Here is a 27,789-nt window from a genome sequence, read left to right as displayed (position 1 = left end):
TACTGAATGCTACTGAACGCTCTACTGGGGCAGCCCCGGCATAGCACCGGACCAAATCTTGCCGTGTGAACACCCCTATGGAGTCAGGCTGTGGCGATCATTTTGGACAATCGCTGTGAAAAGCTAAAAAACGACCAAACTTGTGACCCTACCATTGGAGTTTCGTTGGCGAAGGTGTGCAAATCCCTCATGTTGCTGTTGACCAGACGTCGGATGTTCTTGACCTGAGCGCTGAGGTTCTGGTTGGCGGCGTAAGCACACAATACGCCGATCCTGCCAAAGTGAAGGACAACAACGCACTTCCTGTTAGCTTGGGTGACAATGATGGACGGGTACCAGTGTATCATCATCTCGATTCAGAGACTGCACATTAAAATGAGCCTCTTTCAGGCGGCTATCAAGCAATTTTTTCTGCATAATAACATTTTACACAGAACCCAGCAAAGCGGGATAACACCCATTTCGCAGTATGTCAACAACTAGGATTTGATTTGACATACAAAACCCTTGCTGGACAGTAACAATTAGGTGTCTGCAGAAAGGAAAATGCCAAAAATGTTCAGTTGTGTTGTTATTTGGCATCATCTCAATATAAAAGGGGCTTTTGCTCCTACAGTATGTCGGAATGCAATTATAATTTCAGTTAAAAAAAAAAAATTAAAAAAGCACACAAAGAAGAAATAAATGTACAAAATATAAATGTAAAAAATACATAAAAATAATATTTAAAATAAATGTCAAAGAAAGAAAAAATATTAAGATATAACACAAAATACAACAAAAAATATTGCAATAATTTTTTTAAAGATTTTATCAATTATAATACAGAATAACAAAATTTCTAAAACCAACTCAAGATCAGATAAAATACAATAAATGAAAACTAAATGAAATAAAAATATAAATGTAAAATTGAAAAATATATTGTTCAAATAATAAATAATGAAATACCAATAAAATGAAGAATATAGATTAAATGAAATACAACAACAAAACACAAAAACGAAAGAACAAAATGAAATCTAAAATAGGCACAAAATCACAAACATGACTGGAAAGCTCAAAAATATGTAGAAAGAGAAAAAAGAACACTTAGCCTACCTCATTATTATTATTTTATTGCTATTTTTTTTTTTGACCATACATTTGTTAGACGTTGAGTCAGCATTTTTCATCACCGAAATATGTCCCCCGGGTCAAAAAAGCATCAAACAGTCTGCATCTCTTACAGTACTTTCTTCTGAGGCCTCGTCAACATATTTAAATGAACCTCACAGTCCCTTTGCCCTCATCAGGCAGACCCGAGCGGCTCGTCTCAGGCTTAATTAGCCCGAGCAACATCAAGGCGACGGCATCCCATAATATTAAGATGCTTCCATGACTCACCCTCAATCCCGGCAGAATTGTCAGCGCAGCAGCTCACAGCTAGGACCAGATATACAGTATATTTATATATTACGTGTGTGTGTGTGTGCGTGTGTGTTTTCATTTTCGAGCGCATGACTTTTGTAAAGGAGCAACTTTGATCATCTGGAATCTTCATGAATGATGTAAAAGCGATTGTGTTTTCCTCTCAGAAGGTGTACACAACATGCAAAGCGAGGGCCGGGCCTTTCTTCTGCCTCTTCAGTCGTGTTGCTAATGCGTGAAGAAGGCGCATTTCATCCCCCCCCCCCCACCAAGTGGATGGCTTGGGTTGGCCGCCGTGTTGACCCCGTTCTTCTGCACACCACTGATACATTTTTCACGTATGAACCGAACAATGTCATGTTTGACTGGCCAAAAGGTTCACAAATATTTATTTAATGGCCTTTCATTAAATGAACGTAATCAAAAGGAAAAAAATGAATACAATTGTATTGCGTTGTACCGGTGTTTTGGAATGTGCGGTGTCCCTTTCAAATAAACAATAAAAATGAAAACATACATAAATTATGAATTGAAATTTTAAAGATGGTTTAATGGCTATTACAGTAAATGACGTGAAATAAATCAAATGGATGACTAATGAATCGGTCAAAAAAGTTTCTTACAATCAAATGTAATACAAAAAAATTGTCATGAAGTGAATTAAAAATAAACAATCACAACAAAAAATAAATAAATGAAATTGAAATAAAATTGTTACAATACAATTTCTGAGATATTTTGGAATTTAATTAATAAATGGAATATTTAATCATTCATTTTCATTAGTAATGACGAGGGTACTTAGGGTTAGGGTTCGTTAGAAACATACCTCAACTATTTCTCAAACGATCAATCAAAATGTCTCAGAGGAAATAAGAAATTTACAGGTGCACTGTTCACAATTTTCTGGCCGATCCCAATCCTCAATCCGACCTGCCGATCCCAATTTTTTTCAGAACCATCAGCATACACCTTGAATATTCCAATCTTGTTTTATTGTAAAACATTGAACAATATCCGTGAAACAAGACACATGGGTGTTTTTTTAACTGCGCATGAGGTAGTTCTCTAAATAAAAATGAAAATACAATTGGTCATCTCACAGCAGAGGACGACAGTGGCTGATTAGTGAGATTATATCGGGGGGTTTATTTTAAGGGATCGGTCGATCACGGATGCCCAAAAATTAAGAAACGAGTCTCAAAAAATTACTCAATGATTCTATTAGAAAACAATACAAAAAAAAATCACTGGAAAAAAAAAAAAAGAAGAAAAGGCCATCCTATCTTAACTTTGCAGGGTCTCTGTGCAAAAGAGTCATTGCGGACAACCTTGGCCTTGTGGTGCCCCCACAAGAGGGGCAACACTCACCTCCACGAATTTAGGAGAGGCTACGTAGAGGAACACACATGAAAGTCAGTCTGCTTGAAAAAATGAAGATGAAAAAGGAAGAGGAGGGCATCAATCTAGCATGAATGTAGGCCACTATTGGGGGTTGACACGGTCTGCCAGCTCCATAGCTCGTAGCGACGCTAACAATGGCCTGCATTCATTGGCCGGGCTCCCCCTTCCTGCTTCCACGAGAATGGAAGTGAACCTCCATCATCATCTCCGCACAACAACACAATAAAAAGTGCAGCCACACGGACAGTGAGACCTCTACCAAGGATTTTCGCTAGCTCTCACAAAAAGAAGATTACGACAATAAATCAGCCAACTGAGAAGATGCCCTCGCATTGAACGGGCTCGCACTTCATCTTGTAGGAAAAAGAATGGAAGAAGAGTTTCTCATTTAAGGAAACCTACGATAAATATGTTTGCGTAGGTAATTCAAGAAATAACTTGAAACTCAAGTTCTCCATTCAGAAAACGAGAAACCGATAAACATTGCGATGTTTTATGTCGACCCAACAACAAGGCAAACATTAGTGACACGAAAGTAGCACTGACATCGAAGGCACTCCTCGTTAGGATTCCTCTTGTCTGCATTTCACATCAACGGTGTTCAGAGTTAATAACCCAAAATGAAAGTATTTCAGAAGCCTGATGTGCTAGGAAAGAAGTCGAGATATTTCCGAAATCACCTCAAAAATAGGTTCTGGGAAACCTAATAAGCCATCCCTGATTAAAATTTGCTGTTTAGCTGCGAAACTGAGGCTACATATCATGATTTACAAGTAGATTGCCAAATGAAGATGGAGGTCATTTCAAACAAAAACTGGCACTACATACTTCACTACCTGTGAAGTACAAGGCTAAGTGAGGCATCCTTGGTTTGACCCGAGGTACCTTAAACTAGTTTTCTTCTTTAAAGACAAGAGGAGTCGGTTGCTTTGAATCCCCGAGAAAAAAATAGAAAAGTAATCCCTGAAGAAAAGGATTGCTGGAGTCAGAGATGGAAGAGAGCGCACAAGTCAAAGCAGCTTTTTTTGTTCCCGGGCTTCTCTTAATCGCAGACTCAAGAAATAAAAAGGATCAATCGGCAGTATTTTCTAAAGAGAAGCTATTTATATCCACAGAAATCCTCCCGACCAAAAGAAATGAACGATCATCACTTAGCCACCACCCGACTGGATGGTGCCTTCAGCATTCACTTTCAGATTTTTAGGAAACATAGAATAATGATGTATGGAATTTTATTTGTGTCTGCAACTATGGACTTGTTATATAGGCAGCTCGATGATCGACTGGTTAGCACGTCGGCTTCACAGTACAGAGGTGTAGGGTTCGATTCCGGCTGCGACCTTCCTGTGTGGAGTTTGCTTGTTCTCCCCGTGGCTGCGTGGGTTTTCTTCGGGTACTCCGTTTTCCTCCCACATTCCAAAAAACATGTATAGCAGGCTGAATGAACACTCCCAAAATGTCCCTAGGTGTGAGTGTGGGCGCCGATGGTTGTTCGTCTGAGTGTGCCCTGCGATTGGCTGGCAACCGGTTCAGGGCGTCCCCCGCCTAAAGCGGATCAGAAAATGGATGGATGGATGACAAGAAAGCAGTAACAGCTCACGCAGTCATTGAAAAGCACAAAGAGGAAAGAAACTCCAGATGCTTTTTGGTGAATGGCTGAGCCTTGGTGGAGGTCTGTGCTCGGTTGTTCCACAGTCATCGCTCATTCTTTTATAATTTTTCTCTGTACGACTATTTTCTGCCTACGCCTGGCCCCTCTCTTGGGCGTCGTTTAGTGGATTTCACAGCCTCCTGCTAGTCAATATATTGTGGCATGAGTCACTGGAAGATGTTTGTCCGTGTGCACGCTCAGATGACCATTCCTCTGCCATGCTAACATCTCATTAGTGTTATTAATGGCTAATTGTATGAATGCCGTAGAGGACCGACATTTTTTTTCTTTTTCTACCCAACTTTTCTCCTTTCACATTTCTTAATCAATTTGATTTTCAAAAACATAACGGTTGTACATAATTATATAAATATTCATCATATTCCCTAAAAGCACGCATTTTCAGAAATGAGTTCCTCAAAGAAAGATGTTTTTACGTTTACATGTACCTTCTCCTCCCACGTTTCTGATGTGATTCATAACATTCCAACTTGAAACTGTACACTATGGGGACGACTTTTCATCTTTCCCAAATTCCCACATTTTCATTTTTTAATAAATCCGATTCATATACCGGTACCTCCATCATTTAATGCATGCTTTTTTTTTTCCAATCTCACATTCAAGATTTGTTTTTTAAATTTTTAATGTGTATTTCCCAGTATTTCTGTAATTTTCTAATTTATATTCATGAAACAGCAATGTTCCCATCCCTAGGTGAAATATTAGAATAATAATCATAGCAACAATGTTGGGGTCCAATACGGGGTCCAAATTAGGCATTTAATGGGGTTGAGGGAGGGTGGGTGGCATCGACATTATCATTAATTAGACCCCCGTAGGATTGGTGCAGCGGGGGGTTTGCCTAGCTCTTCATGTTGCGATCTTTTGCGCTAATGGTGTTAGACAGCCTGCGACTAAATTAGAGCGTGGAAATGCATGTTGGGTAACAACATGAGACAAGTTGTCTTTTGACGCACTTGCAGGAATAACAATAATCTTGATTTCATTATGGTTCATTTGTTTAAATTTCTTAAGACACAAGAGGCAAATTAGCATCCAGAAATTGGGTTGTGCGTGAACGTTACATTCAGTTCATGCTCAAATGTTGATATTTTTGGAAAGGTTTCGCGCCAGGGAATGCATATCCATTCCATTTCCTGTATTCATGGTGCTAAACCATTCCAAAATGACATAACGCAAAAGACATATGGATGCATATTTACCGGTGTAAAACCATTCCGAAATGTCCATCCTAGTGCATTTATTTGTTGTTGTGAATCAATTCCAAATGTCTATAGTCATTGAAAACAACAACAACAAAAACAACATACTGATATGTAGTATTTGATGCTAAATGATTCTGAAATGTTCCCACTCACACACTGACTGATTTGGATTTAACAGTAGTAAGCCATTTCAAAATCTCCATCCTTGTCAAATAAACTGGTCCGAACCAATTCCAAAATATGTACACAAAAACAATCAAGGAGAGTTGCAAGTAATGGGGTACCTCGACTTATTTTGTTCCGTAACCAAGCTTGGAACGCAATTTACACAGGTTATCCATTCCAGCTCCTTAATAACATCATCATTTTTTGGTGCATTTTTAGTAAAGAAAAATGGCACTGTGTTGTATAAAAGCATTATACAGCAAAATGAATGAATCTAATTAGTAAACTGGTCTTGCAAAGTGTGATTACTGTATGTACTGTAATATATGTGTGTTGGGAGTGTGTCTTTAAGGGGTGTGGCCAAGTGGATGATGTCAGAAGCTGGAGTCACTGTGCTTGAGTGTATCACACACTCGCTTGCAACTTGCATTTTGACTCACACAAACAAAAATCAATACCAAGCGACGGCTTGTAGCTTGAAAAAGTTCCACATCCACACACACTGGTAGCTTTTCTGATGCATTTGTTCATCCATCCATCCATTTTCTGGACCACACTCGTCACAAGTGTCACGGGGCGTGCTGGAGCCAACCCCAGCTGTCTTCGGGCAGTAGGCAGGGGACACCCTGAACTGGTGACCAGCCAATCGCAGGTCATACAGAGACGAACAACCATCCGCGCTCACACTCACACCTAGGGACAATTTAGAGCAGGGCTATGGAACTCCGGGTCCTCGAGAGCCGTGTCCTGCCTGTTTTCGATCCCTCCCGACTCCAAACACACCAGATTCAATTGTTCATGATCGTTTCAGGCCTCTACAGAGCTTGCCGATGAACTGATCATTTGAACCAGGTGTGTTGGAGTAATAAGGGATCTAAAACAGGCAGGATATGGCTCTCGAGAAACCCAAGTTCCCTTCCCCTGATTTAGAGCATTCCAGTAACCTGACAAGCAGGTTTTTGGAGTGTGGGAGGAAAGAGGAGTACTCAGAGAAAAGCCATGCAAGCACGGGTAGAACATGCAAACTCCACCAGAATCGAACCCTGCACCCCTGCACTGTGAGGCCTGCACGCTAACCAGTCAACCACCGGGGCCTGATGTGTTTGGGTCAGTGGGAAAAGAAAGTATTGCCATGTCAATGTGGCAGGGGTGTATTTACTTTGACAAGAGCTGACTTTCCTCCATTATTGGAATGAGTCTGACTTATTGGAAATTCCAAAGCACAAGGAGCAGGCACCAGGGAGCGTCGTTACTTATTAAAATCTCCCCAGCGACTAGAACAGACGCTGGTGTGAAATGAGGACCAAAACCAGCCTAATGGCACTTTTACAAAATTTATGTTTTCTCTCCAGGAACACTTTGAATCAAGTTAGATCCAGATAGAACCAGAAACACCTAGAGAGATGGAAGAGTTTGTAAATGTAGAAGTGTATGGTGGTAGATAACATCAGAAAATGCATATCCATATATGTTTATCAACATATATGGGCATTTTGGAATGCTTTAGCACAAGAAATGTGTATACAGCAGTGGCTTGGGATACAGGTTAAATTTCTGGAGGTACGATCGAAAACTTTTATTTTTGCTTTGACATGTGAGGAAAAATGTCAGATGTGAGAGCTGTACGAAAGCAGTGAACTCAAACCAACTCACTTGACAACAAGCAGAAGTTTGGCAAATGGATAATTATTCAAAAAGGAGCCTTCAAGCTGCTTATTGACAGTTATTCCAAGTTCAAGTTTACTGTCAAACTAAACATCAAACAAAGTGAGTTAAGTATCAATATAAAACAACAATATAACCGCCTTGAAGTCTAAGTTTAGTCTAGATATTTGCCCACAAATAGTCGAGCAACACATAACAGGAATGTATTATTTATCCTCTAAACGAAAAGGTAATATTACTGCAGCTAACTGTAGTGCTGAAGACCGTCAGTGGACATGTATATTTGACCCCTGCTGTTCATGGCGGATAAGGACTGTGCTGGTGCACAAATGGTAATAATATGCATATAATTTATTTATTTTATACACAAAATATAACTAAATTCTTCAAAGAAAATGCTGATGTACATTCAATATATGTTATCCACGGAAAAACATCGGAATTAAAAACAAAACTGAACAAAACAAACAAAAAACTCCCCAAAATATATATCTTTTGATTTATTTTTTTTAATAATAAAAATAGCTAATATGTAAAAATGGGGAAAAGACACCTAAACGACAACAAAAAAACCCACCCCAAAATACAAAAAGATATTTTAAAATATTGAGAAAAAAATGCACTAATATGGGAATGTCTGTTAACCAAATGTCTGTATGTCAGTATCATACTGCCTCAATGTGGCCAAGCACACACACCAGTAGGAGCAGCACAATTTCCACTGAATTAAGGAAAGCAAAACCTATTGAATTTCTTTACGTTCCACTGAATTATGTAATCATGTATTTTTTATACAGGACTGTGATGTTAAGTGCTATGTTTTCTCATCAAAAATAACACATTACATTTTTTCTGTATCTTTTGGGAGACTGGAACAAATTAATGGCATTGCCATTCATTTCAATGGGGAAGGATAATGTGAGGTACTGAGGTTAACTAAATAATTTCCAAACGTGTTTACTCTGCACACTACATTTTGGAAAAAATTAAACCAGAAAATGCATGACCACATACTGTACCTGTAAGTTCATGCACAAATGTGGACGTCTTTTTTTGCAATGTTTTAGGACCAAACAATGCAAAGACATGAACATTTGTGGCTACCTTGTAATGGTTTAGTGCCCCAAACCATAGTTACCCACCAAAACATGTCATGTCTGTGTGTCAAACATGTACTTTTAATGAGTTAGTTTGTTTCCTGTGTACGATTTTTACATGTCAGACTCACGTGACGACTAGCGAGGTGGAGAAGAGCAGCGTTCCCAGCAGGCCTCGTCGACAGTCTGCGTTCTTCCTCTGCCGCTGGTGCATCTCTCCACCGCAGTTGTCACAGCAGCGGCACAGACAGAAGAAGAGGCCCACCACGGGCAACAGGATCGTGAACAGGATACCCACCGCCGCGCACACCAGGAAGCCCATCTCGTAGTAGACCGCCTGGGAGACGGAGGGAGAGATGACATTCAGGGAATGTGTACAAGAAGAGTGGTTTCACACCCAAAAATATGTAGCCATTGATATTGAGGATTATTTTTTGGAATCGGTTCGCACTTCTTGCTGCACTTGCAAATATGAACATTTTGTATTGCTTTAGCACCAAACAACATAGCCATACAATGAATGTGTGTGCAAATATGGATATTTTGGAATTGTTTGTCACAATTTATATATATATATATATATATATATATATATATATATATATATATATATAAAAATCCTCATCTCACCCCTCGGGTGGTGTCCGTCCCTCATTCAGCTCGGGTCCTCTACCAGAGGCCAGGAAGCTTGAGGGTTCTGCGCAGTATCCTTGCTGTTCCCAGCACTGCACATTTCTGGACTGAGATGTCCGATGTTGTTCCCGGGATCTGTTGCAACCACTCATCTAGTTTGGGGGTCACTGCCCCGAGTGCTCCGACCACCACAGGCACGACTGTCACCTTTACCTTCCAGGCTCTCTCCAGCTCCTCTCTGAGCCCTTGGTATTTCTCGAGTTTCTCATGTTCCTTCTTCCTGATGTTTCCATCACTTGGGACCGCTACATCCACTACAACGGCTTTCCTCTGCCCTTTATCTATGATCACGATATCTGGTTGGTTTGCCATTATCATCTTGTCAGTCTGGATCTGGAAGTCCCACAGGATCTTCGCTCTGTCATTCTCCACCACCTTCGGAGGTGTTTCCCATTTTGACCTTGGGGTTTCCAGTCCATACTCCGCACAGATGTTTCGGTAGACTATGCCAGCCACCTGGTTATGGCGTTCCATGTAGGCTTTCCCTGCCAGCATCTTACACCCTGCAGTTATGTGTTGGATCGTCTCAGGTGCCTCTTTGCACAACCTACACCTTGGGTCTTGTCTGGTGTGGTATATCTGGGCCTCGATGGCTCTGGTGCTCAAGGCCTGCTCCTGAGCAGCCAGGATGAGTGCCTCTGTGCTGTCCTTCAGGCCAGCCCTCTCTAGCCACTGATAGGACTTCTTGAGATCAGCCACTTCAGTTATGGTCCGGTGGTACATCCCGTGTAGGGGCTTGTCCTCCCATGATGGTCCCTCTTCCAGCACCTCATCTTCTGTTCCCCATTGTCTGAGACATTCTCTGAGTACGTCATCCGTTGGAGCCTTCTCCTTGATGTATTCATGGAGCTTGGATGTTTCATCCTGGACAGTGGCTCTCACACTCACTAGTCCCCGGCCTCCTTCCTTTCGGCTTGCGTACAGTCTCAGGGTGCTGGATTTGGGATGGAACCCTCCATGCATGGTTAGGAGCTTTCGAGTCTTAACATCCGTGGTCTGAATCTCTTCCTTTGGCCACCTTATTATTCCTGCAGGGTATCTGATCACTGGCAGGGCATAGCTGTTTATTGCCCGGGTCTTATTCTTGCCATTGAGCTGGCTTCTTAGGACTTGCCTCACTCGCTGGAGGTATTTGGCCGTAGCCGCTTTCCTTGTTGCCAGTTCGAGGTTGCCATTGGCTTGTGGTATACCAAGGTACTTGTAGCTGTCCTCAATGTCTGCTATTGTTCCTTCAGGGAGTGAGACCCCTTCAGTGCGGACTACCTTTCCTCTCTTAGTCACCATCCGACTACATTTCTCAAGCCCGAATGACATCCCGATGTCGCTGCTGTAGATCCTGGTTGTGTGGATCAGGGAATCTATGTCCCTTTCGCTCTTAGCATACAGCTTTATGTCATCCATGTAGAGGAGGTGACTGATTGTAGCTCCATTTCTGAGGTGGTATCCATAGCCTGTCTTGGTGATTACTTGGCTTAGGGGGTTCAGTCCTATGCAGAACAGCAGTGGGGATAGTGCATCACCTTGGTATATGCCACATTTGATGGACACTTGGGTAAGTGGCTTGCCATTGGCTTCAAGTGTGGTTTTCCACATCCTCATCGAGTTCGCAACGAAGGCTCTTAGGGTCCTGTTCACCTTATACAACTCCAAGCATTCAGTGATCCATGTATGTGGCATCGAGTCATAGGCTTTCCTGTAATCAATCCAAGCTGTGCACAGGTTGGTACGTCGGAACCTGCAGTCTTGTGCGACTGTTCTGTCAACCAGGAGCTGATGTTTGGCTCCTCTGGTATCTCTACCAATGCCCTTCTGTGCTTCGTTCATGTATTGATCCATGTGTCCACTTATCTTAGCCGCAATGATGCCTGACATGAGCTTCCATGTTGTGGAGAGACAGGTTATTGGCCGATAGTTGGATGGGCTGCACCCTTTGAGGGATCCTTCATGATCAGGATGGTTCGCCCTTCGGTTAGCCATTCTGGGTGAGTCCCATCCCTCAGCAGCTGGTTCATTTGTACTGCTAGGCGCTCATGGAGTGCTGTGAGTTTCTTTAGCCAGTAGGTGTGGACCATGTCCGGGCCTGGTGCTGTCCAGTTCTTCATATCTGAGACTCTTTCCTGTATGTCTGCCACTGTTATGGTAACCGGGTTCTGTTCAGGGAGGTTGCTGTGCTCCTCTCTCAGGGTCACCAGCCATTGTGTACTGCTGTTATGTGCAACCTCCTTCTCCCATATGCCTTTCCAGTACCTTTCAGTTTCCAGTCTTGGTGGGTCAGCTCTGTTGTTAGGACCCTGCCACTGAGCGTACACTTTCACAGGTTGTGTTGCGAACAGCCTGTTTATTCGTCTGGCCTCATTCTCTTTCGTGTACCGCTTTAGGCGACTGGACAAGGCTTGGAGCCTTTGTTTGGCAGACGGTGGTTCGAATCCCGCTTGGGGCAAAAATGAAAATGAACACATAACACCATCCAGTGTGGGTCCTTGGGCAAGATCCTTCACGCTAATGCCTACCTCATACAATGATGAGAGACAATAAAACGAATGACATGCCGGCTCAGACGTCGCTCGGCCAAACAAGGTCTGCGTCAGGTGCTGGGGAACCAGAGCATGAAAAATGGGCTACTGGAACAAAGCGGGATGGGCGAGATGCGATAACATGGCTCTGTTGGAATGCTACTACTCAAGCAACCCTAGTCAGAGGGGTTACATGCAGAGAATGTGGGCTAAATGGTTACTTCGAAACCCACAGTCATGGTTGACCACGAAACAACTAGTAACTCAGTGTTCCAACATCCACAAACGGCAAGTGCTGTCACAACTTGAGATTGATGAGGTACAACGCAGGTTCCATGGTGAAGGGCCCCAGGCTGTCAGATCAGAGGAGGAGGTCATACAAGAGATTGGGAGGAAAGCCCCAATGAATGCAGATGATGAGATTGGGTGGCCAGCCCCAATGAATGAAATGCTGAGCGAGGCAGCAACTGACCTGAAAGCTAAGATCATGGCGAGAATGAAAGCTGGGCAACCTAGAAACCGATTACAACGGCTATGTGAAGTACCATCTGAAAGTCTCATAGAAAGTGTGAATGCAGCACTGAGGGCGATCCCTACCGTAACGATCACAGAAACCAATGAGCTGATATACGCTTCAGCATCAGTGATTCTGGAGACTCTGGGCTATAAGAGCAACCATGGAAGCCATGAGATACGTTACCCACCATGGAAAAGACGGTTGGAGGCTAAGATCAAGGCGGCCCGGAAAGATGTGAGTCAATTGACGGAGGCCCAGAGAGGTGTGATGAAAAGCCCGATACCCGAGAGGTACATCCAGATGACCATACCTGAAGCACTCGAAACTGCCAAACATAGGTTCCAAGCCTTGTCCAGTCGCCTAAAGCGGTACACGAAAGAGAATGAGGCCAGACGAATAAACAGGCTGTTCGCAACACAACCTGCGAAAGTGTACGCTCAGTGGCAGGGTCCTAACAACAGAGCTGACCCACCAAGACTGGAAACTGAAAGGTACTGGAAAGGCATATGGGAGAAGGAGGTTGCACATAACAGCAGTGCACAATGGCTGGTGATCCTGAGAGAGGAGCACAGCAACCTCCCTGAACAGAACCCAGTTACCATAACAGTGGCAGACATACAGGAAAGAGTTTCAGATATTGAACTGGACAGCACCAGGCCCGGACATGGTCCACACCTACTGGCTAAAGAAACTCACAGCACTCCATGAGCGCCTAGCAGTACAAATGAACCAGCTGCTGAGGGATGGGACTCACCCAGAATGGCTAACCGAAGGGCGAACGATCCAGATCATGAAGGATCCCTCGAAGGGTGCAGCCCCTTCCAACTATCGGCCAATAACCTGTCTCTCCACAACATGGAAGCTCATGTCAGGCATCATTGCGGCTAAGATAAGTGGACACATGGATCAATACATGAACGAAGCACACAAGGGCATTGGTAGAGATACCAGAGGAGCCAAACATCAGCTCCTGGTTGACAGAACAGTCGCACAAGACTGCAGGTCCCGACGTACCAACCTGTGCACGGCTTGGATTGATTACAAGAAAGCCTATGACTCGATGCCATATACATGGATCACTGAATGCTTGGAGTTGTATAAGGTGAACAGGACCCCAAGAGCCTTCGTTGCGAACTCGATGAGGATGTGGAAAACCACACTTGAAGCCAATGGCAAGCCACTTACCCAAGTGTCCATCAAATGTGGCATATACCAAGGTGATGCACTCTCCCCACTGCTGTTCTGCATAGGACTGAACCCCCTAAGGCAAGTAATCACCAAGACAGGCTATGGATACCGCCTCAGAAATGGAGCTACAATCAGTCACCTCCTCTACATGGATGACATAAAGCTGTATGCTAAGAGCGAAAGGGACATAGATTCCCTGATCCACACAACCAGGATCTACAGCAGCGACATCGGGATGTCATTCGGGCTTGAGAAATGTAGTCGGATGGTGACGAAGAGAGGAAAGGTAGTCCGCACTGAAGGGGTCTCACTCCCTGAAGGAACAATTGCAGACATTGAGGACAGCTACAAGTACCTTGGTATACCAAAAGCCAATGGCAACCTCGAACTGGCAACAAGGAAAGCAGCTACGGCCAAATACCTCCAGGGAGTGAGGCAAGTCCTAAGAAGCCAGCTCAATGGCAAGAATAAGACCCGGGCAATAAACAGCTATGCCCTGCCAGTGATCAGATACCCTGCAGGAATAATAAGGTGGCCAAAGGAAGAGATTCAGACCACGGCCGTTAAGACCCGAAAGCTCCTAACCATGCATGGAGGGTTCCATCCCAAATCCAGCACCCTGAGACTGTACGCAAGCCGAAAGGAAGGAGGCCGGGGACTAGTGAGTGTGAGAGCCACTGTCCAGGATGAAACATCCAAGCACCATGAATACATCAAGGAGAAGGCTCCAACGGATGACGTACTCAGAGAATGTCTCAGACAATGGGGAACAGAAGATGAGGCGCTGGAAGAGGGACCATCATGGGAGGACAAGGGCCTACACGGGATGTACCACCGGACCATAACTGAAGTGGCTGATCTCAAGAAGTCCTATCAGTGGCTAGAGAGGGCTGGCCTGAAGGACAGCACAGAGGCACTCATCCTGGCTGCTCAGGAGCAGGCCTTGAGCACCAGAGCCATCGAGGCCCAGATATACCACACCAGACAAGACCCAAGGTGTAGGTTGTGCAAAGAGGCACCTGAGACGATCCAACACATAACTGCAGGGTGTAAGATGCTGGCAGGGAAAGCCTACATGGAACGCCATAACCAGGTGGCTGGCATAGTCTACCGAAACATCTGTGCGGAGTATGGACTGGAAACCCCATGGTCAAAATGGGAAACACCTCCGAAGGTGGTGGAGAATGACAAAGCGAAGATCCTGTGGGACTTCCAGATCCAGACTGACAAGATGGTAATGGCGAACCAACCAGATATCGTGATCATGGATAAAGAGCAGAGGAAAGCCGTTGTAGTGGATGTAGCGGTCCCAAGTGATGGAAACATCTGGAAGAAGGAACATGAGAAACTCGAGAAATACCAAGGGCTCAGAGAGGAGCTGGAGAGAGCCTGGAAGGTAAAGGTGACAGTCGTGCCTGTGGTGGTTGGAGCACTCGGGGCAGTGACCCCCAAACTAGATGAGTGGTTGCAACAGATCCCGGGAACAACATCGGACATCTCAGTTCAGAAATGTGCAGTGCTGGGAACAGCAAGGATACTGCGCAGAACCCTCAAGCTTCCTGGCCTCTGGTAGAGGACCCGAGCTGAATGAGGGACGGACACCACCCGAGGGGTGAGTTGAGGATTTTTTAATATATATTTTTTAATATATATTTTTTAATATATATATATATATATATATATATATATATATATATATATATATATATATATATATATATATATATATATATATATATATATATAGAGCTGTTTCAACAGCCTCCCCCAACCCCCATCATTCAGTGGAATGTCTATGTGCAAAAATAAACATTTTAGAACATCCACAAGCACAAAAATAAAAAAATAAATCCAAATAAGTCTAAATGTAAATGTATACATTTTGGAATGGTCCATAATGCAGTTGTACATGATTAAGTATGAGAAAATGTAGACTTATATGTCACTGTTTTAAAAAGAAATGTATGTGCAAACCTGGACAGTTTGGAATCGTAAAGCACAATAAAATGCAAATCCAAATGCGTACATAAACATATGTACACATTCTGCAAACGTTTCTAATCAGAAATGCTGTCTTTATGTATAAATGTGGACATTTTCGAAGGGTCGTGAATTTGAAAAAAAAATATTATATACAGTATATATATATAGATATATATAGATATATATTAGAGCTGTCAGTTTAGCACGTTTTTATTGGCATTAATTGAAATGAATTTTAACGGGATTAAATTTTTTCTCGCGAGATTAACGCGGCACACGTCACAAGCGGATGTTACGTTGCTCTATAAATACACCAGGATAAAACAACAAGCGCGCTGCAGAAGTCCACTCCCATGTCTGTTTTGCAAGCCACGGCAGCAGGAGACACCGAAAACGGAGACTAAAAGAGTTTATGAATGGAAAGTTTACTTTTAAAAAGTTGCCAGATTGCTCCACTGGCAAGACCAAAGTTACCTGTTCTTCTCTCTCTGTGTATCATACAGGTATACGATGTATGCCACTGACGCGATTGTTACTTGTTTGGATCTATTTTGTGTGGAAGGTTACAGCGTTCCGTGTCCATATAAATAGAGCGGGTGGAGCTTCTCTGTGTTCGTCTGACAGTGAGGCGGTGACATGACAACGAAAGTTCAGCGGTGCAGTGGTAGCGACCTAGCGAAAATAAAACGTCTCCAGTGTTGTCATCGAACCAAGTGTAGTCATCTGAAATGAGGTAGACACAAAAACCGTAGAGAGACTTCCACGTAAGAAGTACCAACATAATCAACATAGCCTGACTTTGTTAGGCGGAGTGAAACCCCCCCTCTTTCAGAATCGTTTGCCCCAGCAGCACGGGGGAAGTGCTTGCGCTTGTTTGTACGGCCGGCAGTTTTGAATACAGCGGCACATAACGAACACTGGTGTCCGGGGTCTCGTTATTCTCCAACAAACATACAGAAACAAAGACTGCTGTGTTCAAAGCAAACTTGAGAAAAACTGAGTATGCAACCATGGTTTAAATCCACTATAGGCTGAGTACTAGTTTACCTTAGATGTGCACTTTATAATGTTTTATTGCTCTGTTTTGATTTAATTAAAAAAGCTGTTAAAGCAGCTGTTTTGTGACAAAATATTTTCTTTCACTGTTGTTGATGGACAGTAATATTGTGTAAGAGATTATGTGTGAACAACTGCTCCAAGTGAAAAATGTTCATGTAAAATTGAAAATTGAAATTGTTATTTCAGTAAATATTTGCATTTGGCACATAGAAAACTGATTCATGATTCCAAGTTGATGAGAGCATTAAAATGGGGAAAAATAGGACAAAAATTTTTAAAGGAAATTCAGACACGATAAAAAATATGTGAGTAATCACGATTAATTTTTTAGTTCATTTGAGTTAATTATGACAATTGCATTTTTAATTAGATTAAATATTTTAATCGTTTGACAGCTCTAATATATCTATATATCTATATATATACTGTACATATATACTGTATATATATACATACCTGTATCTATATATGGGCTGTTTTTTAAATGGTTTATCACCATGAAATGCTAATTCAAATGTGTTTATATACAAGTGGAAGTGCAGACATTCTGAAATGGTTTAGCATCAGAACATGAATATCCAGTTGTATTTGTGTGCAAATGAGAACCAAAAAGAGGGGCAGAGTACTTTGAGGATTGAGGAAAAGCAAGAGCACACCAGTGAATGTGTTGATAAATGAATCTGACGGTGTCTCGATTGCGTGTCCAAATAGGATTAGTGTAAACAACACTGGGTTAAGATTTTGCTGAAACTGTATGAAAATTTTAATAATGAACCATTCTGTGATGTTATTCAGTTTGATCAATGCCATGGAAAGCACATTATTGTTGGCGTACGACTCGCAGATCAATGTGTGTATCCCTGTGGTGCTGCCGCATCACTAACGAAGGCCGAAAGACAGAATTTATGATAAGAGGATGGACTTCCAGCTGAGCAGCCACAGAGAAAGTTGGACTTAAAGCAGTATCCAATGCTTGACAAAAATAAAAATAAATAACCCGCCCCCCATATTTCAGTTTCATGAAATGTATTATATTCAAAATCATCAGCAATCCCACTCACCCCACTGTCTTATCTTGTGATAATAACAATTTTGTGTTTTTATTTTTTCCCCCTCCATGGCTTAGAGCTCATACTATTTTTGGACGATTACTTTGTTTTGGCAAAAGCCCGAAGGAAGAATGTGACCTTCCAGCGGCATGTCGCTGTCGTTAAGATGTTAAAAATCACCAAAACAGCCGCCGGAGCGTCTTGAGGCGGGAGGAAGGTTGCAGCTTTGTGCTTGGATAGAACTCATGCTAAAATCTACGCCACTTTCTTACACTTTGGAACCATAATAAATAATAAATAAAGTTTATCGCCACAAAATGCATATTAATACAGTACGTGTTCATGCGCAAATCTGGCCATTTCTGCAGTGGTTTAGCACCAGAAAAATGCATGTCCAGATATTAAATATGTACATTTCTGAATGATTTTGAGCATCCAGAAACGGTCATGTGCAAAGATGAACATTTCAGCATGTTTATGAACAGAGATACAGATCCATAAGGACAACGGATTTGTGTGCAACTGTAGACATTTTTGAATGGTTTGCCACCAGAAATTCATGTCCACAAATGTTTACGTGCAATGGTAGACATTTTAGATGCTTTAGAAGAAGAAAAAGGCACAATTATGGATATTTTTTGAATGTTTAATCCCAGAAAACGCATGCTCATTGCCCCCCAGCTCAGACCCTGTACATTGGGGTTCACACCGGTGGATGAGAGGGTAGCCTCCCTCCTCCTTTGGAACAGCAGTTCAGAGTACCCACCCTTTTTGGAGTGCTTGGAGGGTGTGCTGGAGAGTGCTCCCTCTGGAGACTGCCTTGTTCTGCTGGGGGACTTCAGAGCTCACATGGGGAATGACAGTGAGACCTGAAAGGGCGTGATAGGGAGAAACGCCCCCCCATCAGAACTCGAGTGGTGTTTTGTTTTTGAACTACTGTGTTCATCACAGATTGTCCATAACGAACACCATGTTCAAACATAAGGGTGTCCAAATGTGGACACCCTTGGCCGCAGTTCGATGACTGGCTTTGTGGTTGTATCATTGGATTTGCGGCCACATGTTTTAGACACTCGGATGAAGAGAGGGGCGGAGCTGTCCGATTTTGGAGGAAGATATCGGTCTGACCTGGCAGACTCAAACGTATTGTGAGGGTTTGTTGGGAGTGTCTGGAAGAATACCCTGGCAGAAGGGGTTTCAACTTCCTGCAGAGCTTTTCCCACATCCCAGAGGAGGCGGGGGACATTGTGTCTGTGGAGACCATGTTTTGCGTATCTATTGTTGAGGGGGCCAATTGGCATTTCAGCCGTCCCGTGGCCGTGGCCGGTGCCTGTTGTGACATGAGAAGAGTTCGATGAGGTCACGGAAGCCGACTTCCGGACAGCTAAGAGGAAATCCTGGTCCACCATCTAACGTCTCAGGGGCGGAAAGCAATGCGCCATTAACACTGTGTATACTGGGGATGGGGCTCTGCAGACCTCAACTTGGGACATTGTCAGTCGGTGGGCAGAAAACCTTGAAGACCTCCTAACTCCATCAACACGCCTTCCTTAGAAGAAGTAGAGTCTGGGGACCCTGAGGTGGGCTCTCCTATCTCTGGGGCTGAAGTTACTGAGGTGGTTAAAAAGCTCCTCAGTGGCAAAGCCCCGGGGTGTATGAGATCTGCCCGGAGTTCCTCAAGGCTCTGGATGTTGTTGGGCTGTCCTGGTTGACACACAGCTCTGCAACATCGCGGAGTCATCCGAGAGAGTGCCTCTAGATTGGCAGACTGGGGTGGTGGTCCCCTTTTTTTAAGAAGGGGGAGTGGTGAGTGTATTTCGTCTACCTCAGCCTCCCTGGTAAGGTCTATTCAGGTCGAGCAGTGTGGTTTTCGTTCCGGCCGTGAAACAGTGAACCAGCTCGACACCCTTGGCAGGGTCCTCGCGGGTGCATGGGAGTTCGCCCAACCAGTCTTCATGTGCTTTGTGGACCGTGTCCCTCAGGGAGTTCTGTGGGATGTGCTTTGGAAAGTAGGGAGTGGGAGATCGACAGGCGGATTGGTGCAGCATCGGCTGTAATGCAGACTTTGTATTGGTCTGTCTTGGTCGATCTATCTTCCTACCCTCACGTATGGTCACAAGCGATGGGTCGTGACCAAAGGAACGAGAGCTCTGATACAAGCAGCCTATAAGTTTCCTCCGCAGGGTGTGAGGGCTTTCCCTTTTAGAAAAGGTGAGAATTGTGGCCATCCGGGAGGGGTTCAGAGTCAAGACGCTTCTCTTACACGTCAAGAGGAGCCAGATGAGGTGGTTCGGGCCTCTGATTAGGATGCCTGCTGGACACCTCCCTGGCGAGGTGTTCCAGGCATGTCCTACGGGCTCCTGGGAGGAGCTGGAAGAAGTGGCTGGGGAGACCGAAGTCTGGGCTCCCCTGCCAAAGCCGTTACCCCCGCAACCCGGATTGATAGGTCCAGAAAATGCATATAACTATGTATTTATGAACACAATTGGCATTTCTGGAACGGTTTCGCACCAGAAATGCATATCTACAAATATTTACGCACAAAGGTGGGAATTTTGCTTGTCTACAAATATGGACATTTTGGAAGGCTTTAGAACCATCCATATGTCTTTGTGTACACAGGTGAACATTTTCAGATGATTTAGCACAAATGTCAAAGTGAAATTACATAGCATACACTACATTGTCATCCATCTTGTACAGCAATTAAAAATGCCCAAAACAGGAAAGGCATGCGATGTACTGTAAATCCTCTTTGTGTTATATGTACGGTACATTAATAATAAAATTTAAGAGTAACTAATTTTTACACAATGCAGGACAGTAACTTCAAACATTGCTTGTGCTAGTGGGAACATTTTGAGATTCCATCATATTTAAGTAAAGGAATATATCACTCCCAATGGGATTTCTCACGCTCAAATTAAGTTCTTGTAACAGGTAAAGTAAAGGTACTTGGTTGTTACAAATCTGCATCACCTGCCCTGAGAGGGTTTTAAACAGGTCTAACATGTTTGCTTAAAGGGAAGAAAAGCAAAATTGTGCATTTTATGGATGGCGATGTACAATAAATGAAAAGGATTGCTTGTCGTATGAGGAGCGGTGAACTTTGTTATGGACTTTTACACTTTACCTGCAGGCTCAGTACAATGTTCTCTGGCTGAAGGAGATATCAGATGGTTTCACATGAAGAAGAAGAAGAAGATGCATGCAGAAGACAAAGCATTAAAACACAAGCATCAAAGAAAGAGCAGGAGCAAACACAAACAACAATACCAACTGAAGAGGAAATTATAAAAATGAGAAATGTGGCATGCGCACAGATAAACAGACTTCTGGGGGTATATTTCATTTCCCATGAGGCAAATGTGATTTCTGAAGTGTTTGAGACTGTGAAAGTCATCCACTCACCTTCTGATAATCGGTCTGAAGGGCTCCAAACTTGTCCTTGGCCAGTCTGATCAGAAGATCTGCAAGACATTGCAAAAAGAGTTTGGTCGTGGTTCAGCATACAGAGGCTGCTGCTCGTTTCAAAATGTCAACCCATGTACAAAGTATATAAACACATTTTCTGGTGCTAAATCATGCCAAAATGTCCACATTTTCACATTAACAAATATGAATATGGATTTTCCAGTGGTGAATCATTCTGAAATATCCACATTTGCAGATAAACACACATGAATATGCATTTTCCAGAGTTAAAACATTCCAAAATTTGCACATAGGTATTTGTAAAACATGTTTTCAAGTGCTATACCATCCAACAATCAATAGATTTTCACACAAGCACACATTGAAAACATTTTATACTTTGAGTACTTATAAATATACAGTACATTTTATAGTACTCCTTTGTACATGTATTGCTGATGCTAAACTATTCCATAATATCCCTCCTTTTAAACTACATTAAAATACATAAACATACATTTCTGGTGCTAAACTATTCTAAAACACCCACATTGTGCATTTTCTGGGGCATAGAAGGTTCCCAAATTCTCAGTCTTTTCTGTTAAGATACATGGTAATGCATGTCCTGGTGCGAAACCATTCCGAAACATCCCACTCTGTATATAAATATACCAGCACCAGTCAAAAGTTTGGAAACGCCTTCAAATTCAAATGGTCTCAATCGCATTCAAAGGTCCAGAAATTTAAGCTATTAATTCTTGATAATGCACAGCTGCGAACTGAAAGTCATTTCAGGTCATGAAGCATCAGCCACATCATAAAAATGACATGTGAAAATACCATGTCCAATGAAAGAAAATACCATGTCCAAAGGTGTTATCAGGGGATTCAGGTACCTACTTTGAAGAATTTAAATTATAAAATGTATTTTTAAAAAAAGCATGCTTTCTTTTTTTTGGTTGCTATATATACTTTAATGATGCAGAAAATAAAATGTTTTATCACCCAATGCATTGCATTGGGCATCAATATTATGCTGATTTTCAATATTCAGGGTTCCGAACTGGTCCGATTCTGCACGAATCGTGGGAGTCAACTCAGGATATAATGCTAAATTATATATTATTATTTAATTTATAATTATTTATTTTATCATTAATTATAATTATTTAAATCCAAAATGCATAATGTGGTGCAATACATACTGTACAATTAATGAAATAAGGACATACACATAGCTGCATTTTACAATGCAAAATAATTTCAATGTGTTTCTCCTTGTCTTTTCACATGGATGTTTAAGAGGGAGGAAATTTAATCTGTGCTGTATTTGTAACATACAGCATATTTGACAATAAAGTTGTACTTGATACTTGATAAGGGTTTCATAGTGTTTCAAACGATTCCAAAATAATTCCAAGTGTGTCCTTATTTGGACATGGAACATTCTTCATATGTATTTCCTGGTGTGAAATGATCCCAGAATGTGTGGCGGGAAAAATGTCCATGACACACATGGGAACACGCATGCGCAATGTAGACATGTCATACAATTACACAGGATACAAAAATTCCTTACCAGGTAAAATTGATAACTGCAACCTGGCCAAACAGAAATAAACAGATAGACTAAGAAATAAACCACAGAGTTAAAAAAAAAAAGTCCAAGCCACGCAGAAGCACACATGTATTGTGAGAGCAGAGAAGTGACATTGGGGTCTTTGTCAGCCAAAATCTGCTACAACGCCCCAAACGAGAAATTTCCCCCTTGGGTTAAAACTGACAAGGTCAAAATTTTTGATGAATTCCCTTTGATCATCTTCATGTTCCGTTTTTTTCTATTGTGCAGGTGGCAGTTATCATGATTAACTAGTGAGCGGAGCGATCTCACAAATGGTAAATATGCCCCCCCCCCCAAAAAAAAACTGTAAAAGGGAAAGTTTGTCATCTGGTGACAGTGAACACCTGATGATTCTCTCAGCAAGCAAAGTTTGGGAAAGGTCAGTGTGTCCTACTATATGTGGCCGTTTTTGTGTGACTTTGAATGGCTTTTGTAGGCATCTATTGTGGGTTTAAGGCCAGGTGTAAAATGATCGGGGCTTTCGGAAGGACCATGAAAAAGGGAAAACTGCATAAAGATCTTTGAGCCTTTTGTGTGGTGGCGGGTTTCCCCTCCCCCCAAAGACGAAACAATGTCTGTCTTACGTAAAATCAACCAAAAAGGCAAGGCAAGGTAAGGTAAGGCAGCTTTATTTACAGCATTGAGCACATTTCATCCACAAGACAACTCAGTGTGCTTCACACAAGGAAAGACACAACACCTGAAGGTATTTACACAAATGCTCACGACATTCCAAATCAAAAGAACCTAAAAGCCTTGTAACTTTAAAATACTAAGAATAATTACAATAACAATAATAATATTTAATATTCTATAGTTGGTATCATTCTTAATAATAATTATTATTATATTTAAAATACCATGATACTAATAGCATTAGACAGATGAATGAATCAATGTCATTTCCAACATATATAAAGTAAATATCTTTATCTATTCCAATTCACGTTGAAATTCATATTACTACTGGTACCAGTGCCCTGTGATTGGCTGGCAACCGATTCAGGGTGTCCCCCGCCTACTGCCCGGAGACAGCTGGGATAGGCTCCAGCACCCCCCGCAACCCTAATGAGGATCAAGCGGTTCGGAAGATGAATGAATGAATACTGGTACCATTCATCAACAACATCATCATCATCACAAATAGCTGTAGTAGTCATAGTAACAGTATAGTAACAGTAATAAGAGTCCAGTGAAACTCCTCTACAACGATATCATGTTTGCAGCAAGACATTTTTCACAACAGGGGACTTTTCACGATAGCAAATTTATCTCAGATGTACACTCACACACAAGTCAAGTCAAGTCAAGTCAACAGTATTTATAGAGCACTTTCAAACAGCCATCGCTGCATACAAAGTGCTGTACATGGAGCGATTTAACATATACAATAAACAGTAAGACGAATCAGTAATAAGTAATAAGTAATAAGGCGGTAGAAAGCACCAAGCAGTAAAACCAATAGCAAATCTAAGTCATGCTGAGTCAAACGCCAAAGAATACAAGTGAGTTTTGAGGAGGGATTTAAAGATGGGCAGCGAGGAGGCTTGCCGAATGTTCAGTGGGAGGTCATTCCAGAGAGATGGACCAGCAACAGAAAAGGCTCGATCCCCTCTGAGCCTCAGTTTAGTTCTTGGTACGTCTAGCAAAGACTGGTCCACAGACCTGAGGCGCCGGGCAGGGGTGTAGGGGCGTATGAGCTCAGAGAGGTAAGGTGGCGCGAGATTATTCAGAGATTTGAAAACAAAGAGGAGGATCTTAAAAATAATTCTAAAATGAATGGGGAGCCAGTGAAGGGATGCCAAAGTAGGAGTTATATGCTCCCTCTTACGAGTACCAGTCAAGAGGCGAGCAGCGGCATTCTGTACCAGCTGAAGGCGCTTGATGGAGGACTGGCTGACTCCAAAGTACAGGGCGTTGCAGTAATCGAGCCGGGATGTGACAAAGGCATGAATTACTGTCTCAAAGTGTTCATGTGAGAGGAAAGGTTTTATTTTGGCCAGCTGTCTAAGGTGAAAGAAGCTGGATTTAACAACGGCACCAATTTGCCGATCGAGTTTGAAATCACTGTCCAGTTTAAGTCCCAAGTTTGAGACCGTTGATTTCAGATAAGGAGATAGGGGGCCCAAGTCTACAGGATGGAATGTACAAGGTCCACTGGGGCCAAACAATATCACCTCTGTCTTCTTTTCGTTGAACTTCAAGAAATTTTGTGCCATCCAGGTTTTGATTTCTTCCAGACAGGATAGGAGTGGCCTTAATGAGAAGGTGTCTTTCTTGCTCAGTGGGACATAGATCTGGCAGTCATCTGCATAGCAGTGGAAAGGAATACCATGTTTCCTTAAGATGGAACCCAATGGGAGCAGATACAGCGAGAACAGCAGAGGCCCCAGAATTGAGCCCTGTGGAACACCACATGACAGGGGAGCAGTGCGTGATTCAGAGCAGCCAAGGCTGACACAAAAGGTCCTGTCAGCTAGATAGGACCTAAACCAATCAAGAACACTCCCGCCAATGCCCACCAAGTGCTGCAAACGAGTCAGCAGAATACTGTGATCCACTGTATCAAATGCTGCAGTTAAGTCCAATAAAACCAGACACACGTGGTCTCCAGAGTCATTTGCCAGGAGGATGTCATTAGAAACGCGTAACAGGGCTGACTCCGTGCTATGCATCGTCTTGAAACCTGACTGGAAGACCTCCAAGATGTTATGTTCATCCAAGAAAAGTTTCAACTGCATGTGCACCACTTTTTCCAGAATTTTGGAAATGAAAGGCAGTTTGGAAATGGGTCTGTAACTTGACAGCTCATCTGGATCAAGACCAGGTTTCTTGATCAAGGGTTGGACCACAGCATGTTTAAACTGTTGGGGAACTACACCAGAAGAAAGGCTGCTGTTGATGATATCCAAGACCGATGCACCAACACTCGGGAGAACCTCCTGAAAGAAGCGTGGGGGAAGAGAGTCGCAAGGGGAGCCAGATGGCTTCGTCTGGCGAACTACATCCTCCAAAAGCGCCAAGGACACAGTATCAAAAGAATTTAGGACAGCTGAACATGGAACATGGACAGAGGGGTCAGATGCGGTATTTGGGACCGGAATCCTAGCTGTAGAGACCTTATCAATAAAGAACTGAAGGAATCTGTTGCACATCTCGGCTGAAGAATCCGCGCAAGTAGGCAGAGGGGGTTTGAGTACAGAATCTATCGTTTTAAATAGTGCACGAGGGTTGTGACGGTTGGCTAGAATAAGGTCCGACAGATATTTTCTTTTGGCCTCTTTTACTGTGAGCTGGTAGATACGCCAGCTGTCTTTCCAAATTTGAGAAGAGACATGCAATTTGTCTCTTTTCCACTTGCGTTCAGCTTTGCGACACTCCTGCCTAGCTGCGCGGGTAATGTCGCACACACACACACACACACACACACACACACACACACACACACACACACACACACACACACGAACATATGTGTACCCTTTATTTTTATTCCAATAGTGCATAAAGCACACACTTATTTGACATCTCATATAGCCAGCGTAGAAAGTAAAAAAGGGAAAGAAATTGTGAAATTTACGATCAGCATTCACTTTTTTTTTGCATGTCTTTTACTTTGTTCCCTCCATCTTTCATTTTTATTACTTTTATCCTGTCTTCAAGTGTTAAAGCTTTTCTTTTCTTCACTCCTTGGTCTGCAAAGGTCCGTTTTTGTAGCCATTTTATCAATGCAACTTTCGTGCTGCGTCTGAAATTTACAAGAACAAATATTTCATGTACTACTGCGCATGTGTAAGCATGGTGTTTGTTGTTACTGTTTCCAAGCTAAGCAGGAGGAGTCGCCGTAGGCTGAAGTTGGATTAGACTTTTGCGGAAGGCTTGTTTTCGTTGTAGTGAATATCAATGCGAGGCAAGGGCAGAGAAAAAGATTTCACATTACGCAACAGGGGGATTTTTCATTGTAGGGGGAGCAGAAAAGTGGGAATGGTTTTAATGCATTAAGATTTTTTCCCAACAGGGGGTATTTTTGTAGGTTTCGTTGTCGAGGAGTTTCACTGTAGTAGTACTAGTCATAGTATAAGCATTGCATTTATTGTTGTAAAAGAGTGTGGTGCGTATATATTTTCTGATAATATGAGTGACCACTCGGCTCAGTATCCAGCTACTATTTTCTGATCAGATTCTTAGCATGTCTGCCTCTTGAGAAACTCTCAGACGAGCTCAGCTCAAACATAAAATTAGCATAGCGGCGCGCAACGTGCTGAACACGGCTCGCCGGTGTCAGGACTGAGGCTTATCCTCCCGTCTTATGACTCGCTTGGCATTAGTGCAGAGGAGCTAAAAGGCTGAAAGTGTACAATAAATAAATATATAAAACAGGCGAGGGAGACAGAAGGAAGAAAAAAACCCGTCTGTGAATAGAAATGTGCCTGACACGGATGGCGGATGAAGAAAAGCAAAAGTGAGAGGTGAAACATGACATGAATGAATGGATGGATATGCAACGAAAGTCGAAAAACTAATCAAGTTGCTTGAATAAACGCCACCAGACTAGTATCAGCTCGATGGCTAAGCTGCGTGCTAACCGGCTTACGAAACAAAGTCGAGGGGAAAATAAATATGGAATATGTAAGCCAGGCCGGAACACGCTGGCACGCAGCTAAACTTCATTTAGCCTTGCGCCAGTAGTACGATGACAAAGCAAACAGCCACTCTGGGATTTCGGCTACGAGGTTATCTCTGTGAATTTGATGTTCCAAATCGTGATCCATGCAGTATTGCACCGCCGGAGGCGGACGCTGCTCGATATATGCCGGCAAGCTTGCTGATGAGCTCAATTTATTACATTGCAAAAGACACGTTAGAAAAGTACAGACTTGAAGGGAAGCAAGATTAGTTGATAATTATCTCGTTTTGTGGTTGGGATGAACCCCCCAAAACCCGGGTTCATCCCAACCACAAAACGATAGGGGGTGCGGAACAGATAACGTTATGTGCGCATGTGGGTTGCTATTTTAGTCCGCAAACTGAGAAAGCCCACGGACGACAGTTTGAGATGGCGGCGAAAAAAAACACACAAAGGTCGACTAATTACGACATTTAAGAAACGGGAATGCCAGTCTGATTTTTC

At 42.7% G+C, this 27,789-nt stretch overlaps 1 protein-coding gene across 10 annotated transcripts in view; it reads right to left on the bottom strand.

Annotated features, from left to right (window-relative positions):
- Positions 1–27,789, bottom strand: part of prom1a (prominin 1a) — a 77,895-nt gene that overhangs the window by 31,693 nt on the left and 18,413 nt on the right. For 8 of the 10 annotated variants that reach the window (XM_052059162.1, XM_052059190.1, XM_052059216.1 and 5 more), the window contains exons 2-5: positions 21,035–21,093; positions 20,757–20,783; positions 8,753–8,958; positions 153–273 (exon numbers count right to left, since the gene is read on the bottom strand). In XM_052059162.1, the coding sequence (XP_051915122.1) occupies positions 153–273; positions 8,753–8,958; positions 20,757–20,783; positions 21,035–21,093 (413 nt within the window). The remainder of the gene's footprint in view (positions 1–152; positions 274–8,752; positions 8,959–20,756; positions 20,784–21,034; positions 21,094–27,789) is intronic. The other 2 variants (XM_052059180.1, XM_052059225.1) reach the window with 1 other exon arrangement.

This window comes from Hippocampus zosterae, chromosome 1, assembly GCF_025434085.1.
Source record: "Hippocampus zosterae strain Florida chromosome 1, ASM2543408v3, whole genome shotgun sequence".
Classification (NCBI taxonomy): Eukaryota; Metazoa; Chordata; class Actinopteri; order Syngnathiformes; family Syngnathidae; genus Hippocampus; species Hippocampus zosterae.
Note: the sequence above shows the minus strand (reverse complement) of the source record. Positions and strands in the feature narration are given on the sequence as shown.